An 18,665-nucleotide genomic window follows, 5' to 3' on the forward strand; every position below is an offset into this window, starting at 1 on the left:
AACACAAAATCTCGCAGTAGAAACTAAAAACATTTAAAAGAGGAGAAATCTAATTAAGCACATCATTTAGCACAGTTGACATGTACAAAAGGGAGTAGGAAGAAGTACACATACATATATACATATACATATATTTATACATATACATATATATATATATATACACGTATATAGACATATACATATATATACATATATACACATACATATATACGTATATACACATATACACGTATATACACATATACATATATATATATATACACATATATATACACACACATATATATATACACATATATATACACACACATATATATATACACATATATACACACACATATATATATATATATATATATATATATATATATATATATATATATATATATATACACATATATATACACACACATATATATATATATACACATATATATACACACACATATATACATATATACACATATATATAAATACATATATATATTTACATATACATATATATACATACATATATATATTTACATATACATATATGTATATACATGTATATATATGTTGTGAAACAGCGGAGCTCAAACTCAAACTGTGTTGGCGTTCACCAGCATCATCAATCTAAACAAACGACAATGCGTTCTCATTGGCCCGCTGCGCCACTTACGTAACAAGCGTCTGACGCGCGATTGGACTAGTGTGGTGCCAATCACAAACTGATGGAGCGAGGAGGTATGCACGCAGCGACGACTATCAGCATCTGTCACCGAACGATGACGCTTCTGTCCGAAGCGACCCTTTTTGCTTAAAAAGAAAAGGAGCGAAAGAAAGAGCAGCCGGCACTATGGTACGTATATTTTGTGTTCGGCAAGACGGCGGCGTTTATGCTTAGCGCTTCTTTTCCGGTTGTTACATTATTACTCGGCATATTAACAGGTGAATACAATCCAATATGTACGCTTTAAATATGTCCTCGTTGCGGTACTAATTTGTCCAAACGAGCGTGTCTAGCTGATTTTAAAGCGTCAGGAAAGCGGTCATGCGTGCTGTTAATGTTTGTCATGTATTTACAGTACGGCTTTGTGAATCACGCCTTGGAACTGCTGGTTTTGAGGAATTACGGACCGGAAGTGTGGGAAGACATCAAGTGAGTGTATATTGTTATGGTTTTTATGATTGTTATGCTTATTATTCGCTCGTGTTGACATATAAAAATGTTTGACTGGAAGCAGGGAGTGAGCTCGGACGTGGTACAGGCCCACGGGAAGCTTGCTTTTATGATTAACAAACAAGATCAAACCACAGGCTCACACCAGGACAAATATGATTTTATTGAACATAACTTGTCGAAATAATTGATTCGTAGCTAACTCATAGTAATGTCAGAAATGTGCTAAAAATGAACAATGAAAAATATTAAGTCACAAGTCTGATAGTTTGATGAAAACATTTTGGACATGTGATTATGAAAATTCTTGATTGCCCATCCACCATACTTTGATTTATACAGCAAGTGCAGTCGCCCAATTACGATGGTCTACTCTCATGTGGTGCAATTTGGATTTTTGCATCATGGCAGAGTAAACAAGAGTAAAAAAAAAAGATCAGGAAACTGCATATTCTCAGATCTGAATCAGGCTTCTTTTGGTATCTGACAACGCAAGTGCAACACATCCACACAGATGGGATTTTGAAATTCACTGATTAATGGTCCAAAAAATTAAACATATTCACAAAACATTCGTTGTAAATCTAAGCATCAGTGAAAGCATATGCAATAAAATGTGGTCTAAATATGCAACATCAGATGTGTGCAACGGGACCATCTTGCCGTGATGGCCCATTTTTCACTCAAAAAGTCTCTTTGTGGATCCGAAAAATGATATTAGCTTGCATTTTCAATTTTATCTATTTATTTGGGAGGAATCAGTAAATAACTAACTACTCCTAACACTAGTCAGCAATAAGGGTATGGCCCCTCTACCTCTTCCCATGTCTTGGTGGGAGTTCAGCAGAGGAACCGGACAAAATTTGTCCATATTGTACATAATGTCCAAAAATGGCAGTCAATCAGTACCAAAATTTATGTGGATATCTATACTATGCCCACTTTAACCTCTGAAAATATCACAAGATATTCTCCGTGGCTCACTTAGAAGAGAATGAGGAAATGAGCAGCTTTCATGCAGTTTCTCTCATGCCAGATTTGCTGTCTTTGATAAGTCCCCATAATGTGAACACAATGTTTTCCAAGAGGCTTTTCAAAGCTGAATTGTTCATAGGTACCCGGTAACTATATATTAAACTTCAATCTATAAGGGTTAAATTGACTTACTTTTCCACCAGGGTGTATGCCCGCCACTGTCTATCCGAAAATAAGGAACCCTAAGCGGCCACACTCGGCTGAAGGGTCCCTTTGGCTGGAGCGTCAGGGCTCTGAATTTTTTGAAGTCCATCCATCCCTCCGTCCATGCTGGATTTTTCAAAGTCCAACTTTGTGTTGCTGCATATCCGAAATTGACGCACTCAAAAGGGCCACTTGCACCATGACGCCAAGCTGCATCTGTGGCCGGACAGAATAAGCATTTGGCCCACTACTGCTCCATGAACGGCGGGCGACCGCGACATGGAGCTCCTCAGCTGCTCCTCACCGTTTTCGGACACTAGGTGACACAATATTTTAATACTTGCCTTCTTACTTCACGGACGTAGTCAGGCTGAGATGTGCAAGTATTGTAGTGCTAACATCATTTTTACATAAAGACCTATTATATAAGTGCTCATTGTCAGCCCAGTAAAGTGTCCCTTTAAATAACCCAAATAACTGTTGGCGGCGGCCAATAGAGTAATGGTGAAATTACATAGAAATTGATGGGGTATAAATTGTAACTGGGCACTTAGACCTGCATTGTAAACTCAACGTTAGTCAGAAATCCATGGTATTTTTTCATTTGGTTGTCAGCACTGCACATTTGTACAATCCAGATGTATTTACATCCCCCCAAAAAATTACAGTAGAACGTCTTGAGTTCGAAGACGACGTACGATTTGGCCAAAATAATGTTTCCTATTGCAACCATAGGAAATAGAAGTGGCCGCCATCATAAAAGTCCTGATTTGCTGTACAGGCAATGTTTTAACGTACATTTTAACACAATTAAACTGTTTTAAAATGTCATTTTCTGTCGACTGAAGATGACATCACAGCGCCTAAGGGCTCAGCTTGTGAATGTCACATGACCAAACCCCAAAAAGAGGTGAGCTGTAATGGTCGTTACCTGAGCCCTAAGACACTGTGACGTCATTTTCAGTCAACAGCAAGTGACAAAATGGCTGCCCTTGAGATGGATGAAAACGGGTGGATTTTACTGCCTGATTCATATTCCACTAGCACAATATTATTCGGAATGCCGTGTTTAGACTAGAGCGCAGAACATATTATTCTAAATAAAATGTCTGACGTGACTTCCCCTTTAATTGCTTATTATATACTAACTTAGGATACCCTTAGTAAAAGTTATTAGCTTTGTTTGGAACCAGAAATAATTCTACTCAATTAACAAAAAAATTAAGATGCTTTTGCATTTGTACTCTTCTTTTAAAAACACCTGGTAAATGTTTTAATTTGTCAATCTTGCAGGTCCTTGACTCAGAAAAACAATGTTGCTTTATTTTGGGTTGAGTTATTGCAAATGTACAAAAAAAACCAACTGTGGGAAAACCCTGAGGATTACTGCAAAGAATGTGCTACAAGTGGCATTTAAACGTGTTGCTCTTGAGCGCCTCCTTTTCTATCACAGTTTAATGTCAACATGACATTTTTTAGCACGCACTCTCCATTGCGCCCTGAACCCGCCACGACCCTAACAGGCAAAAAAAAAAGTAGAAGCGAAAGTTAAGAGCAGCAGCTGTCTTATGTAAATGTTTCCAAAGTTGTTATTCTCGGTGCAGACATTCTGCATCTCACTGCTATCTCATATAAAATTTATCACCTTCCTTTTTCTTCTCCTTTTCAACTGGGATCAGCTATTGACAAATTAATCCAGATTTTCCATGAAAAACCTTTTATGGTATGTTTTTTCACCTGCTACGGGTTGTAATGATCTGCCCAGTATTGCCCATAAATCATGTTTGTTTTCTCAGTCTAAGCTAATTACAACCTCATTTGTTTTTCTGTTAGATAATGATGCTGTAGTGTACATTGATACACTTGAGTGACTGCGGATTTAAAACTGATTAACAGTTTAGCTAGCAAGTGCAATTACCTTTTCATGTGTAAAATAAATGAAAACATGTGGACGTCTGGTGTGACAATGAATTCCATCTCTAGGAGGGAAGCGCAACTCGACATCGAGGGCCAATTCCTCGTTCGAATCATTTACGATGACACCAAAACCTACGATCTTGTGGCAGCTGCCAGCAAAGTTCTCAGTAAGTTGGTTCTCTTATTTGTCGTGGCTCAATTAGCAATGCAAATGTCACAATAATAGTTCAGACGCAATATGTAAATAAATGAGATTACTCACCGAGTGGATTACTAACATCGACTCATGACTGACTGTGTTTAAAAATGTTTGTATACATTTTGACTTATTGACTGTCACAGAGGTAAAAATTTAACAACATACTTATGATTCCAGTGGACGCCCGCTTATTTACACTTCGCTCTTCGCGATTTCAGCTATTTACATATTTTTCTGTGGAACCTATCCTCAGCTATTTGCTGAAAGCTCACTGATTCACGGTTTCTGTGCTCTTTCTGTAATACCCTAAAATGCCAAAGGATGGCGCCAAAGTATTGGTCAATAGGAATGTGATAGTTTGCAACAGGGAAATATGTTTGTGATACATCTTGACTGAGGTGCCAAATTTTAGAGGTATATAGTTACTAAATATTTGGGTGTGCATTTGGTAAGCCTTCACCACGACAACATAAGCACACCCGTAATACATATTCAACAAACTGTACAATGCGATGTACACAAGCTGTACTCGAAGCAAAACATACATACAAAATATAAAATAATAATAGAATCATAAATAACCAAACAAAATCTTCTCCAATAAAACCATAGCTCTCTTCACCAAACCCTGAACCCTAACCTCACGGATAAGAGAGATGACAGTGTCTCCTTTGACCGTATGAGAGAGCCGAGATTTATTATTATGATTCGTATGATTTTACCGTAACATTGAATTGGAGGATGCCTTGTGGGATACATTGTGATTGTTTGTTACTAGGCGTTTTAAATGAAGTTTGTAAAAGGCAACATTTTCGATACAACTCTCGTGTGGGATCTCAGTACAGTGTGTCCGTGTGCGTGCGTGTGTTACAGAGTGTCCTCTGATGACATTCATACTACGTTCACATGTGCATGGAAGTTAATATATGAATGAGTTGAATTTTAATTTTATCTAGAGTGCATCACTATGCGCATCTACAGTATTTCCTGTGTGGTATGAAATTTTATAACACCAGCCTTTAGACTTCTGTGTATATTTATCACATGAACATAGCAAGAATTGGACCACCACACAAGGTCTCAATCCTTTTTTTTTTTTTGCATTCCAGAGATTAATGCGGGAGACATCCTGCAGATGTTCGGGAAGATGTTCTTTGAATTTTGCCAAGAGTCGGGATACGACACCATCTTGCGGGTGCTGGGGTCAAATGTTCGCGAATTCCTTCAGGTAAAAGTCTTGTTTCCAAATTAAGATGTTAGAAAGCCTGCCACAGAGCGTACGTTTTACAAGCAGGCGATTGCTGTCAGGGACGGTTAAAAGAAACTCTTACTTTGTTGTTGTTACAACAACACAAGAATGCGTTTTACCTATCCCTACTGACTTTGAACGAAAAGTGAGGTAGTGGGATAACAACGGACTGGTCAATAAATGCTCTTATCTATGAATAATAATCGCTGAATGACTTTGCTGTTACAGAATATTGATTAGCAAAGATTGTTTATGATTTTTCTCAGAATTTGGACGCCCTCCACGACCACCTGGGTACCATCTATCCCGGTATGAGGGCTCCCTCGTTCCGTTGCACGGATGCGGAGAAGGGCAACAATCTTATCCTGCACTATTACTCAGAACGAGAAGGCCTGCAGGACATCGTGATTGGCATCATTAAAACGGTCGCACAGCAAATCCATGGCACAGAGATAGAGATGAAGGTCTGCTTTGCCCTTTTTACATGCAATTTTTTTTTTTTTGCCCGCTGTCTCCTGGATCCTGTCTAATTGACAAGTGCAGAGGAGGAAGCAGATATGATATGAGGACTGACTCACAAAAAGGCCAAGGTGGTAGAGACAGTTTTTGGAGAAGATCTGTGACAAGGAGAATATTTTTAGATCCAAGAAATAGTCTCTCTCGCACCGAGTATTTTCAAGATGATTCCATTTATTTGAACTATTTTCATCTGTCATTTTTACCCATATATATGCTAATAAGACAACAATCATGACATGATGGGAACATTCTACGCCACTGTGCTCTCCAGTTGCTGCCCCCTAATCATTTTATACAGACGGGATCATATATTTTTCAGCATTGTGTGCGTGTATGTGTAATGAAAGCACAGATGGAAAAAAAACGGCAGACGCTCCTAATGCGAGACCCAATCTGGGGAAATATTAGCCGCGGTTGCTGTGGAAACAGGGCGCAGAGACGGCAGCCTGACGTCAGTGTGCCTTATGCCAACACTGATTAATGTCATCGTTGGCGCTCCGACGTAATTCTACTGTAATAGACTTGAGATGAATGCATATTGCACTAATATTGTTTAGGGTTACTTATTTAAAGACGGTAAGGACGTTACAACCACATTTATCGATAATTTACTTAATCACGGCACAGTTTGGATCAGTCGTCACTTTATACCAGTGGTGTCAAACGTACGGCCTGCGGACCATAACCGGCCGTCACGGGGGCCAGAACTGGACCGTGGGGATGATTTCTGCAAAGTGTAAAACTTGGGGAACACATGAACTGCAATTTTTCAATAAAAGTAACTTTTGTTGCTTATTTTGTTCACTGGAGGTTGCACTGACAACCACTTAAATGACCACTTGCCACTTAAATAACATGATGAAATTGGCTGCTACTCAGACACTGGATATTGATGATCTTGAAGATGTGAAGACTAAAAGATGACAAATTTCAGGAACAAAGCTTACTCCATATAAAATGCCGTGCCATCTTCGCACTGTGAAGAAATATAGTTCTGTGAAAACTGAATACCTACGGTAGAACATTGCCAAGCCATTTTCAACACTTTAGATTAAATACAGCTGCAGATAATCAAATGCTTAATTACTGAACATGATTTTTTAAAAAAAATCCACATCTTTTATTTCATTATTTAAAATTAATTGAGTTTTAATTAATCAACCAATTATGTTATAAAATAGATTTGGAAAAAAATTTAAAAAATATTTATGAGGGAAATGAATAAAAACAAACAAAAAGTAATACGTTTCTATGAATCATATTTAGAAAAACGGGGCTAAATTAATGCAGCCAATATTACAGGATGCCTTGATAATGTAAATGCTCAGGTGCTGGATTAAGGTACAGAGCGGGCCGTGCTTTGCCAACCCTGACGTAGCTTCTCAAGGGTACTGAGGCGTACCAATAACATTCCTACAGAACTGAATTGTACCGCTTGGTACAGAAGAGGCTAACTCAATTTTGTAACATTACGAAGAAGTTTCATTTTCAACTTTTAACTTCAGATGATCCAGCCCAAAAGTGAGGAGTGCGACCACATCAAGTTCCTGATTGAGGAAAAGGACTCGGAGGAAGAGGCCTTCTACGAGGACCTGGACGGCTTCGAGGAGAACGGCACGCAGGAGACGCGCATCAGCCCGTACACCTTTTGCAAGGCCTTCCCCTTTCACCTGATGTTCGACAAAGACCTGATGCTCACACAGTGCGGCAATGCCATTTACCGAGTGCTGCCTCAGGTCTGCTTGCCGTTAATCACGGGGCCATCAGTTGTTATAGAGCTGACCATTTGGACGGCTGGAATCTGTATACATTTCTAATCTTGAGTGTCTGAATTATGCATATTTTAATTTTCCTCTGCCTCTTAGCTTCAACCTGGCGCCTGCATCCTCCCGTCGGTTTTCTCCCTGGTCCGCCCACACATTGACTTCAGCTACCATGGCATTCTGTCCCACATCAACACAGTTTTCGTCCTGAGAAGCAAGGTAGAATCATGCGTAAGAACTGTCATTGTTGCAGCACAGTTTTCTAACAAGTGTATGGTTACCAGATTCATCGAATGACTCGAACAATTCAATTACAAAAAATAAGGTTGAAGCATCGCCTGAAGGGATCACTTTTCTATGGAGACTTAGTTAATGCAGTCACGCGCGCCCCTCAGAATCGAAACAAGTTATATAAATACACAGTTAACAAATAAACTTTCACTTGAACTCAAAATGGCAACCTGTTCAGAGATTAAATTAGCCAGAATTAAATGAAACTTCTGCAACAACACAACAAAAGGCTGATACAAATATAAGACCCAATTTCGGATGATTGACAACATTCAGCAGACTCAAATCTAACCTTTGGTCCATGTTTAGTTGTCTCCAGTTTCCTGTGGCTGGCAGTGCATTCAAGACCTTTTAGAAAAAGAAAGCTTTTTGAATTTAAAAATAACAAGCGAGGTGGAGTTGCGCCCGGTTTTTAAGCTTGTTTCGTGAAGGAACATCCAATGAAATATTCATAAAGGTGGTGTAACCCTGGCAGGAGGGTCTGCTAAATGTGGAAACGGTGGAGAACGAGGACGAGCTGACAGGGGTGGAGATCAGCTGTTTACGGTTAAAAGGACAGATGATTTATTTGCCCGAAGCGGAGAACATCCTCTTTCTTTGCTCGCCCAGGTAAGTTTACACTGTACCTTTGTGTTCACAGCCCAATCTTGCTTGCTTATGTGTGCCGTTGATTTTTTTCAAACATTCCAAATGTGTGCAAGCACACGGCCATGTACGAGCAATGAAACCTGAAAATTACTGATTAGATTCTCTTGTCCCCTCCATTAGCCTTGCTGCTCTTTGTCTAAGCATTTTTATTGGAAATATTGGAAAGAGGAGAGCAGGGTTCAAGAGAGCTGGTCCTCGCAGATCGAACGCACTTTTACAGCAGAGAACAAAACATCCGTCATCGCGCCAAAGGTTGCTCCACAGCATGAAATAAAGATAATATGGGACTTAAAGAGGGAGCAGAGAAGGTTCACACCACACTCGTGCACTCAGATCATGAGGAACGAATCGGTAAAAGATACAGAATGTTCAAAAGTTGGGATTTTTTCATGCTTGTAAAAGAAGCTAAAGTTTAATGTGTCTACTTACTGCAAAGCAGAATTGCAATCCGGTCTACAATAGCCAAAATAAGGCACCTAATCGATGTTAGCTAATTTGATATAGCCTACCACCTCTAGTTTCAATCGGTTTATTAAACAAACAGCAATAAAAGAAACAATTCATTCGTAAAGCTGGCCACAACTGATGTCCATGCATTCAACAGGCAAGGCTGCCTAACCTGAACCAACAACAGCCAAGTAACTACACGCCTATTCGCTGACACACACATCACTCACCAGGCCAGTCCCCGCCTTTTGAAGTCACACACATTCAAAGTCACAAATCGTCGCTGTCCTGTGAAAAACACTTATGTCCTATTTTGGCAACATTTTTAATTTTCCTTGTTTTTTTAAGTAATTGATGGGATAATAGGTGTACTGAAAAAAAAAATGTGCGGATAGGTTAAGTTTGCTAATGTACTCCAATAATTTTTGTGGAGTGTTTCAATGACGTCTTAAAAGTGTTGTGTGACACACTATTATGCCCATTGAAATAATTATTTTTTTCAGCTAGGAACTTTTAGTTCATACTTGTAGTTCATGGAGCAATGTTCCATCGAATATGTTCAGTGCTACACCCTGAAGACCTCTCAAAAGTACCACACCCCTAACTGGGTCTTTTTTTTTTGGGCCCCTATAAATTACTCCATAACTAAACACCCAGTGGTGCCTGCAAAAGTTCAGTTCTAAGTTCAGTATATGACATTGATTTTTGTGATTGGAATGCACTAGAAGCTAACCATTTATATTTTTTCCTGATCTAAAAAGGTACAAGTATGTCCTCAAAGTCAAGTGTCAAGGGTACACAAAGGAAGTACATTTGAGAAGACGATCGCAATGAAGAGACATTCTAACTTTATGAAAAAAAGAGAGCACATAAAGCTTTATTAGCAGCAGATAATATAATATGATAAATAAACCTTATATATAAAATATGAGCAACAGATAGTAGTGGTTGCAGTGCTGATCGCTTGTGTGCCATCATCTGCTTATTCAGGCCAATTGAAGAATTTCGTGTTCACTGACACAAACGCAACTGAACAAAAGACTATAAAACCACCATCCCCGCATTGTGTCTCCTTGTTTTTGTAAGTGTGATGAACCTGGACGACCTGACGCGACGAGGCCTGTACCTGAGCGACATCCCGCTGCACGACGCCACGCGAGACCTGGTGCTGCTGGGCGAGCAGTTTCGTGAGGAGTACAAGCTGACCCAAGAGCTGGAGATCCTCACTGACCGTCTGCAGCACACACTCCGGGCACTGGAGGACGAGAAGAAGAAGACGGACAGGTTGGACTAGTTTCTCTTAAATATGCTCTCAAATTCTATGTACAATAACAAGTTTGTGTGCATTCACACACGAGCTACCGATGGCCACAAGTAATGTCGAGCCACTCAACACGCAAACAGTTAACAGCCAGCTAAACTCTACATTGTCATTCGTAGACGCCCACATCACTCACCAGGAAAGGCCCAGCCTTTCAAAGCCATACATGCTCAAGTCACAGATACTACAGTAGAACGCAAGGATAGTGACTCCAAGTGAACAAAAATAATGCCTACATCTCACATGCACGTTAGTGTTTTACAAGGCAACATACATCTTTTTTATTGATGGGATAATTGGTAGAATACTAAACTATAAATATTTGCTACATGGAGCCCGAGAAAAATTAGAAATACCTTTGGCAAAGTTGTTGATTGTCCTTAAAAAAACGATTCACTGGATCTCACACACATTTGACTGCAGCAAACAATAGAAAAAGAAACGGAAACAAAAATCACTAGCACACAGTAGAGTAGACTATCCGAAAATGGACTAGCACCAAATTGCTACATAATCACAAATATCCACCTCTCGCCTTGCTAGAATTTTGATATTAATGTTTAATCACTGGGAAATTAAGAAAAATATATGTTTATGGTTTGACATATGTCACAAAAAACTCCTTAGTTGAGGTGGTACCTGCTGTTAGGCTGCTGTTAATTTAAAAGTTGTGTGTGTGTGTGTGTGTGTAGCCCTCTTAACTGTTACTTTGTCCAATTGACATCTTTTAAACACTAATCCATGCCACTCAGTCATGCTGAAGTGTCGACAAGGTGAGAATCTATTGATTCTCGAAGGGTCTGACCTTCCACTAAAGACTTGGCGTTATTCATTTGGCAGGAGGTGAGCAGCACTTATTGACGTCAAGAGAAAAAAAAGACTTGTAGGTGCTGGTTACTAATATGAGTGTTGTCCAATTGGATGGTGCACTGATAGCAATTCAAGGCTTCCCTGTTAGTATTTAACAAAACCGTAACTTAAATCATTGCCTGTATAGCTGAAGATTTTATGATGGCAATAGTTTTATAGCAGAAGGGATGAATTTAATTGGAATCCATCGATTAAAATAAACCATGACATCAGACAAATTAGATCTATAGATTTTTTGCATGCCTGAAAGCTTTGACCAAGCCTCCATGATCTAAGTGGTTGCCATAGAAACACCACCCTTTCATCCAAAAGCAGCCAGCGTGTAGAAATGACCAAAAGATGGTGGGTGAGCGAATAAAAACACCCATCCAAAAGGACGGCATCCAATCTGTCCACTTGACAGCATAAAACACTTGCCCACCACATTCTTCATCTTGATCTTTTGTTTTTCAGATTGCTGTACTCCGTCCTGCCGCCGTCTGTTGCCAACGAACTGAGACACAAGCGGCCCGTCCCGGCCAAGCGCTACGACAACGTCACCATTCTTTTCAGCGGCATCGTGGGTTTCAACGCCTTCTGCAGCAAGCACGCCTCCGCCGAGGGCGCCATCAAGATCGTCAACCTGCTCAACGATGTTTACACCCGATTCGACATCTTGACCGACTCGCGAAAGAACCCTTACGTGTACAAGGTTGGGAATTCACTTGTTGTTACCGTAAAATCCTGTGAATAACACGCACCAGTGTATAATACGCCCCCCCCCAAATTACCCTTAAAAAGCTTTTTTTTTTTCTCTAATTATGTGTAATACGATCCCCCAATTTGCTTCCTTTATTATCAGTGTGAATAATATGAATGAATAGATTCAATACATACCAATAAAGTTTAAATACTTTAAAATCCTGCTTAAAAACTATGCTCTTTCTTTTCAAAGTATTTTTGTTAGATTGCGACATTTTATGATCAAAATGACTTTATTCTCGTAAAATGCATTTTCTATTTTTTAAAATGTATTTTTTTTTAGTAAGCAAGATTTAAACCGTTTTCTCGATGAGTGACCAGTCTATGATATCTTTCCTTTCTCAAAAAATAAAGTTTTATTTTATTGTTAAATTCACTTTTTTTCTTGGACTATTACGACTTTTTGGCAGTTCTAATAACAGTACGGTGTTTTTGCAAAATATAAAACTTCTCACACGATTTTACTTTTATTAGATTGCCTGTTGAAAAAATACAACTTTCTTGGAAAAAATACCATTTTATTGCTGATGATTTTTTGGGGGGGGGAACAAAAAATGCAACTTTATTTTTGAAATATTACATCCCTTTCCATGAAAAAATTATTCTTGTAAAAAAAATTTAAAAAACTTGGAATCACACTTTATTCTCTTAAATGTTTTTTCTTTTTTCTAAAAAATACAACTTCATCATAATACCACTAGGACTTTTGTTTCCAAAAAAATATAAATTGTCAGAAAATTTAATTTTTCCCAAGAAAAAAAAATGCCACTGTGATGAATTTGATTGCAACTTTTTTTCGAAAGGAAATTCTAATTCTCATAAGATTATGACTTTGTTCTGACATATGTTTTTTTTCTTTCCAGTGTGGAAATAATTCTTCTTTTGTTAGAATCCAGCAGTGACCCTCTGGTGCAAAAACGTGATGTAACGACCTTGATTGCGTGCTGGCAAACGACTATTTATAGTGGTCGACTTGAGTTTTTCACCGGTGGAACAGTAGTACGGATTTCTAAACAACACAGAGCAGCTTTTCAGAGTGAGCTCAGCGCTTTATGGGCCTCTCGTGGCAGATTTACACTGCAGGCTTTCAGACAAGAATGCACTTGAAGGAATCAAACAGACCCCAGCCACTTCCAGCTAAGCCTCCATCGGCTTCAGGCACTAGGTCACCAAAAGAAGTAATATTTACTCAACGAGCTGAATGGCCTGGTGGTCTCGCCACTTGAGCTCGCCCCCACCTCAGTGTCTCAAAGCTGATGTAAGTGTTTATCAGCGAGTTTATTTTTGGCTGCTCTGTGTATTTAAAGACATTAAACTCCTTTAGTGGGCTCACACAATGCACTTTTCAAATAAAGAGAATGGTCTCACTGGAAGCTATGGAATCTTTTCTACGCAGGTGGAGACGGTGGGCGACAAGTACATGACGGTGAGCGGCCTGCCTGAGCCGTGCACGCACCACGCCAAGTCCATTTGCCACCTCGCGCTCGACATGTTGGAGATCGCCGGACAAGTCAAAGTGGATGACGAGCCCGTACAGGTGGGGTTTGGGCACTTATAGAGGTGTATCGCAATAAATTTGAAGACTGTAGAAAAGTTTATTTCTTTCATTGGTTCAATTCAAAGAAGGAAACCTATTATACAGATCCATTAATGTGGACAAGTCAAAATGTTCTTTGCAATGTTGTATGTGCCCCCATTAATCAAAGCACAGTATTCTGATTAATATTGGGTTGATGGAATTATAATTAAGATATTATAAATCCACTTGTTTTCAGCAATCCAAGGAACCTGAGATTGAAAGCAACACCGCCCCTCTCGACTGAAATTGATGTCAAAGTACTCTTGGGTTAGCATTGCGAAAGTCAAGGCACATCCGTTTTCTGGATTTGGTCACATTATGCTGCACCGTGAGCCCAAGGGCATTTTGACATCGATTTCGTGTTTAGTATTTAGACTGGTGGGGGCACATAGAACGTATTATTGCAAAAGAAAATTTTTGACTTGACTTACACATGAAACATAGGAAAATAAGTTTTATAATGCTAATTCCTACTTAATTTGGATATTAACTATTGTTTTGATTTTTTTTATGTTGCATCCATTTTTTGCAGTACTGTAGTGAATTTTCTGTAAACTATAACCATCAAAATTTTAAGAAATGAAATCGCAACTTACCTGTATGTCGTGAAACTATATAATATAGTGGAACCTTTGTTTACGAACGACCCTATTTATGAGTGATTTGGTTTACGAAGATACTTAAAAAAAAAAAAAATTACCTTGGTTCATGCACTATTTTCAGTTCACCAACAGTCTTGGCATAGCCACAGAAGACTCACTTGTGCGTTTTGCTTCAGACGTGTCTTTGTTTTTTATTGTTTTTTTCCTCTAAATTAGCCTTCAGTATGGCTAAGTTCAAAACAAGAAACAACTGCTAGTGATAGTGTGATTAGAAAGCCCAAATTACTGCTGAAAAAAGAAATAGCCAAACATGAGATTTGTGTTCATGCTTGTGATCTCACTGCAGTTTGGTTTGTCCAAATCTATCAACTGTACTTTTGTTGTACTAAAAAAGAAATATTAATAGTGAAAAAAATCTAATTTCTGTGGCACTCAACACCCAAAGATAGTTATTGACATATAGGTGGACACAGAGACACGTAAAAAACCAAAACCTTGTTAGATGTAGCGGGGGTTGGCAAAATAGTCCCTCCGTGGAAGCTAGCAACAGCTAGCTGACAAGCTGAAGCCAGGTCTCAGCTAGCGAGTGTTAATCGAGGTGAAAGTTTGCCAGGTTTCACCTTTGGCCACGGTATTCTGATGTTTCCCTGTAAATCCCCTTCCCTTTCTTAGATTTTAATGCGCTGTCTTTCTCTCATGTGACTTCACAGCATTATTTACATTCACTCTGGATACCGGTAGCCCAAAATGGCCGCCCCACCTCATTGGAGTAGCTGTATTCACGGTGACCATAACCATTACTGTATGTGAAAAGGATAAGACGTTACACAGTGATTTGCTTGTGAGCAGAAAGTGCGTTTTCACTTATTTTTATATTTTACAGTATTAATTTTAACCACACACTAATAAAAATAAGGTAATCATAACTTTGTTCTGGGGTTGGAACAGATGCACCTGTACAGCAATGTGGCAAGCATGAGGCTTTTTTATGACTTTTTACTATAGGCCTTATGGCCTATGCACTAAAAAAAGGAAAAACGGTTAATTATAATTGACGCCACGAAAAGGTACTTTAACATATTTATAATTATAAATTTGTATTCATTTGTGTGTGTTTTAAACAGCAGGATACTCTAAAATGTACTGTTGGTGATGGTTATTGTAGCATTGACTGCAGAACATGCTTGCTTTAAGAAAAGCTAGTTTATTTTGGCCACACAATGGAGTGGAGTTTCACTCAAATCTCATGCCAGAGTTAAAAATAGATTTTCATTCATCTCTCACACAAGAGTGCCTTCACGCTCTGAAGACCACCACAGTGCCAACTGCTTGACAGGGAAATGGTCTGTAGATTGCTTACAAGTGCCTCTTCTGGAGCTGTTATGGAAACATTGTTGTTTTTGCAGATTACCATTGGGATCCACACGGGGGAGGTGGTGACCGGGGTGATTGGCCAGAGGATGCCCCGGTACTGCCTCTTTGGCAACACAGTCAACCTCACAAGCCGCACGGAAACCACCGGTGAAAAGGGCAAAATCAATGTTTCAGAGTATACTTACAGGTGAGAAAATCCTGGTCATGTTTGTCATCCAAATTTTCTTCACTGACTATGGATGACGAGTGGAATACCATATTTATTTACTTTAGTGCTCTGTGAAAATGGTCCAAAAATATTTCGTTAATTTTTGTTGGCATACAATACTTTTTAAAGAATAACATATTTAAACAATAGTTTCGACACGTCTTGGCTTCTGCCCTGTTTCAAGCAGGTTTCAAATTTAGTACAGAAAAAAAAAAACATTTTAACACATCCCACAATAACTGCTCAGGGTAATCTAGAGAGACATCTGACAATCAGGCCTTGCTGACTTTAATCGTAAGGGAGGGAAAAAGTCCCAATTGTTGGTATTTGTAAAACCCCTCTTGAGTAGCTAGCTGTAGCATGATTCAAAAACATTTGAACTGCCCCTAAAGACATTGAACCAAAGGTAAGAGTCATTTGTCAACTACAGTTATCATAATTACAAAAATATATATATACATATATATATCTTAATTGTTAGCATGTCAATAGCATTTTCCACAATGTTAGCATTATGCTAGTAGGGAGCCACTGTTTGGTTGTTCTACATGCAAGAGGTGTAATTCTTTGTTTTACGTTTAATTTGACGGTAAACTTCATCCGGGAGTGGCAATTAACAGATGGAAGCCTCTTTTGAAAGATGTTCATTTGCCAAACTGCTTATTGTAAAGTGAGTGGAGTTCACTGCCACCATATAGCACTTTTATCTCAAGTCAGTGCTCCAAGTCAAGTCACTGCAAAAAAATCAGCGAAATGACAGCTTGCATCTCGAAAAATTTGTAAATAGAGTAACTCACATCTCAGGGCACCACTGTAGTCAGACCAAGTGTGTACAGCGTCAAAGGAACTCCATGCCGCAAGTAGCGAATATAATACACACTTCCTGAAAAAGCCATATAATTGCTTACAGATGCCACTAGATGGTGGCAAAGCAATTTTTTTCTGTCAGACAGAGTTATGGTCTGACGAGACGAAGCTCCTCCCCTCATTTCTCTGAAATTCCATGGCACCAAAGCAATACTTTTATATTAGACAGTGTTTTGGCCTGAGCACAAAACCAGCCAATAGGTGAGTGTACACCCTAAGCTATTATGCTGAAAGCACAGCTACAAAAACAAGCCTTTGCTGTTGTTCCAGGTGCTTGCAGTCCGCCGAGAATGCGGACGCTCAGTTCCACCTGGCTTATCGAGGCCCAGTCACCATGAAAGGGAAGAAGGAGCCCATGAAGGTGTGGTTCCTGTCCAGACAGGAAGTCCACTGACGCCCTCCTCGATCTTCAACTCTAATTCTTCTGATGGATTGAGCAGAATGAAATAACATGCTGTTGATATGACACAAAGGCTGTTTATATAAAATTGTGCCATTGTGTTTTGCCACACTATAATAGACAGTCCAGTATTTACTACATTTTTTTAGTACACACGATTAGTTTGAGTGATAATAGCTGTATTTGTCAAGCACTTTACACAGGGCAAACACACCCACAGTGGAATTACATATAATGAAATTCAAGTGAGTTAGAGATTTAACTTTTTAAAAATGCCTACGTAAAAATAAAACTATATATTAAAAACAAGTTCATTCTATGTAGGCTACATCAACATGTTGGTGGATAATCTTTTTTTTTCCCATAGGTTAGTGAGAACATTTTCAACTCTTAATATATTTACTTTATTCCCCCTTATAAGTGGACATTTTATAGTCGACTCGACTGTTGTTTTTTTCTTTTGTAAAAGATGTGTGGGAACCCCTTAAGTGTCTAATAGCACTCGTTTAAGCACTTCCACTGTGTACACTAGTTGTCTCGCCAAAATGTTTAGCACGTATGTTTTCCAATTGCTTAAAATAATATTCAAGTCTCTAATGTGGGCTTTTGCACTCTTAATGTGGCAGCATGGCGGAGAAGTGGTTGGCACATCCAACCCACAATTCTGAGATTTTGGTTCAAATCTCAGCTGTGGGGAGTTTGCTTGCTCTCCCCGTGCTTGTTTCTGGTTGTCTTCGGGTATTCCTGTTCATCACACATTCCAGAAACATGCCTTTTAGTTCATTGAAGATTCTAAAGTGGCCATAAGTGTGAATATTGTGATAAAGGGTTTTTTTTGTCTACATGTGCCTGCCATTGGCTGGCGAACAGCCCCAATGAAATTGGCTCCAGCTCACCTGCGACAAACAACAAGATGACAAGTATAGAAATTATGGAGGGATGGATAATCTTAGTTCACCTAATGAAATGGCACATGAGTTTACTATTTACCACTGCATTGTTAATGCACACGTACCTTTTAGAGACACATATTTATTGTTTATGTCTTATTTTGCTGTATTATTGTATGTAACCTTTGGAAAATACCCCAAATAAAATATTTTTAACTCAGCTCTCATGAGTGCAAAACGTATCATTAACAAAGTTATGATTATTAAACCACATATTAAATATTTGTCTATCAGTTACCTAAGCTAATGCAGTAAAATATCATAACATGACGACGTGCCTGCCCAAACTAATTGGACACCGTTCGTAATCTCGAAACGTCGTATGTCGAGCCTCTTTGAACCTATTGTTCAGGTAGAGTTGGAAAAGCAAAATGTG

At 38.9% G+C, this 18,665-nt stretch overlaps 1 protein-coding gene across 2 annotated transcripts; it reads left to right on the top strand.

Annotated features, from left to right (window-relative positions):
- The first annotated feature begins 713 nt into the window (after positions 1 to 713).
- gucy1b1 (guanylate cyclase 1 soluble subunit beta 1) lies at positions 714 to 18,449 on the top strand. Of its 2 annotated transcripts, XM_086032762.1 has the most exons (14): positions 767 to 844; positions 1,071 to 1,144; positions 2,344 to 2,664; positions 4,328 to 4,428; positions 5,570 to 5,688; positions 5,976 to 6,173; positions 7,734 to 7,964; positions 8,094 to 8,210; positions 8,758 to 8,891; positions 10,464 to 10,661; positions 12,022 to 12,259; positions 13,706 to 13,846; positions 15,897 to 16,051; positions 17,210 to 18,449. In XM_086032762.1, exons 3-14 carry the CDS (start codon positions 2,624 to 2,626, stop codon positions 17,331 to 17,333), a joined length of 1,797 nt encoding a protein of 598 aa, XP_085888888.1. In that variant the 5' UTR covers positions 767 to 844; positions 1,071 to 1,144; positions 2,344 to 2,623; the 3' UTR covers positions 17,334 to 18,449. The 2 variants fall into 2 exon arrangements, with proteins under 2 accessions (XP_085888887.1, XP_085888888.1); XM_086032761.1 differs by lacking the exon at positions 2,344 to 2,664 and having other exon boundaries at positions 714 to 844.
- Positions 18,450 to 18,665: the final 216 nt, after the last annotated feature.

This window comes from Filicampus tigris, chromosome 6, assembly GCF_054856515.1.
Source record: "Filicampus tigris isolate MCC_2025a chromosome 6, RoL_Ftig_1.0, whole genome shotgun sequence".
Taxonomy (NCBI): domain Eukaryota; kingdom Metazoa; phylum Chordata; class Actinopteri; order Syngnathiformes; family Syngnathidae; genus Filicampus; species Filicampus tigris.